Genomic DNA, 2,069 nt, shown 5'->3' with positions numbered 1-2,069 from the left:
CATTCTACTCCTAGCATGAGGTTAATGTACTAAAGAAGATACAACACATCTTCCCTTCTTAAATGAACATAAACACACAACCGAAAAACAATAACTAAATATAACATATAGTAACCTAAGTAGAAGCAATTATAACCGCTTCAGGTAACCACTTAATACATTCTTTGCTTTTCTTCTCTTCTCTACAGACGCTGATGTGTTGCATTTTGGCTATGCTCACCGCCAACGCTACTTCGTCTTTTCAAATTTCACATTTTGTGTTGATATGCTTTCCAAATATCCAGAGCTGGCAACATTGGCTTTCCATCCCTCTGGCTCTTCTTTTGCTGTCAGCCATTGTTGCCAATATCTTAATCTTGGCAGTCATACAAAGAGAGCGACATCTCCATGAACCCATGTACTTTTTCATTGCCTTACTTGCTATCCTAGATCTGGTTGTGTGCTTATCCACTATCCCCAAAATCCTGGGAATCCTCTGGTTCAACTGGAAATTGATAGACTTGCATGCCTGCTTCCTACAGATGTACATTGTGAATAGTTTTGTTCCATCACAGTCTGCAACATTCCTTGTCATGGCCTTTGACCGCTACACAGCAATCTGCAACCCCCTTCATTATCCCTCTGTCATCAGCAGCAAGTTTGTTTCGCAAGCCTTTGCATTCATCTTGCTAAGGAACCTACTGGTGGGCACATGCAACCCAGTGTTAGCTGCCCGACTTCCATACTGCTCTAGAAATATTGTTGAAAACTGCATATGTGGGGTTATCTCTGTGACATCCCTTGCATGTGGTGACAGTACAATCAACAAACTGTACCAGCTTGCCACTGGCTTCATTCTCTTAGGCATTGACTTCATTTTTATTGTTATGTCTTACTGTATGATCTTCAGGGTGGTTATGAAGCTTCAGGCAGAAGGCGCTGCAGCTACAGCTTTCAGCACATGCACACCCCACTTCATTTTAATCTCTTTTTTTTATACTTTGCTTTTGGTCTTAATATTCACCAACACAATGAGGAAGAAAATCCCCCCTGATGTTCCCATCTTGCTTAATGTCTTCCACTTTGTTGTTCCATCTGCCATGAATCCAATAGTTTATGGGCTAAGATCCAAAGACATCAAACAGGGAATCAAGAAAATGATTGGGAAAGGAAACACAAATCTTAATGTGAAAGACAATGCCACAAACTAGATAAGGAAGACAATGTCAGGGAGCTGGTTGCTGTTTTCTACTAAATGCAAAAACTACAGCTACTGATAGAGAACAACAAAAGAAGTCAGGTTATAAAGGTATCTTCATTTTTGTTTCATTTAGTATAGCTTTTATCTGATTTAATGTCCATTTAATAATGTGTTTTGCAGGTTTGACAAACTGATGAACAAAACAAAGCGAACAAAGAAGAAAAAACAACACAGGATAACTTATGAACTTTGTATTGCCTTTGAAGGGACAGAAATGAATACAAAGTAGTGAGAGAGCTGAAAGAAATAGGAAAATAATTCCAGTACTTTGGGGTAAAATGTGTAAAAAACAAAAGACAGACTGAGTACAGGTGGACCAGGCTGAATTAGGACTATGGCTGCACATTACGATTCAGTTAAAGAAGGTCCAATCTCATTTGTGCATGAGAAAGTAAATTTGTAAGGCAATTCATCAAATGTGTGTATGCGCAAGGGAAGATTGAGGGAAGTAATAAAACCACCTAAGAGAGTTTAAGGAGAGGATTAGAACTCCTACAGAGATTGATAAATGAGACATGTGAAGAGAAATGACACATCAAGAAATGAGGATCCTTGAAATATGGAAATTCAAGAATGGGTGAATCCTGCAAATGGCTTAGGAGGGGAAGTTGAAAGCAAAAGAAGAGGTGTGAAAGACTAGTTGTGCAGGCAAAGAAAATAGGAGCCTAAAAACCAGACCTTTGAGGAACTTCTTTCAGAATATTAACCAGCTCAGAATGCAGAGTAGTAACAGCCAGTATGACATAAAGTAGAGATTGTTGTTATTTCAGCCTTATATCCATATACTAGGAGTCAAGAGGGAATTACAGGACTAGGTCGCCCTCCACTC

The 2,069-nt window shown here is 39.1% G+C and overlaps 1 protein-coding gene across 1 annotated transcript; it reads left to right on the top strand.

The window, feature by feature from the left end:
- The first annotated feature begins 212 nt into the window (after positions 1-212).
- LOC147693391 (olfactory receptor 56A4-like) lies at positions 213-1,190 on the top strand. The gene has a single exon (XM_086935955.1). The coding sequence runs from the start codon at positions 213-215 to the stop codon at positions 1,188-1,190; it is 978 nt and encodes a 325-aa protein (XP_086792081.1).
- The last annotated feature ends 879 nt before the right edge of the window (positions 1,191-2,069 follow it).

Source organism: Lissotriton vulgaris, chromosome 8 (genome assembly GCF_964263255.1).
Source record: "Lissotriton vulgaris chromosome 8, aLisVul1.2, whole genome shotgun sequence".
Taxonomy (NCBI): Eukaryota; Metazoa; Chordata; class Amphibia; order Caudata; family Salamandridae; genus Lissotriton; species Lissotriton vulgaris.
The sequence above is the reverse complement of the archived record's forward strand: the minus strand, read 5'-3'. Positions and strand labels throughout refer to the sequence as shown.

Coding starts and splice junctions, on each gene's coding strand:
- LOC147693391 (XM_086935955.1), top strand. CDS start 213: ATGCTCACCGCCAACGCTACTTCGTCTTTTCAAATTTCACATTTTGTG.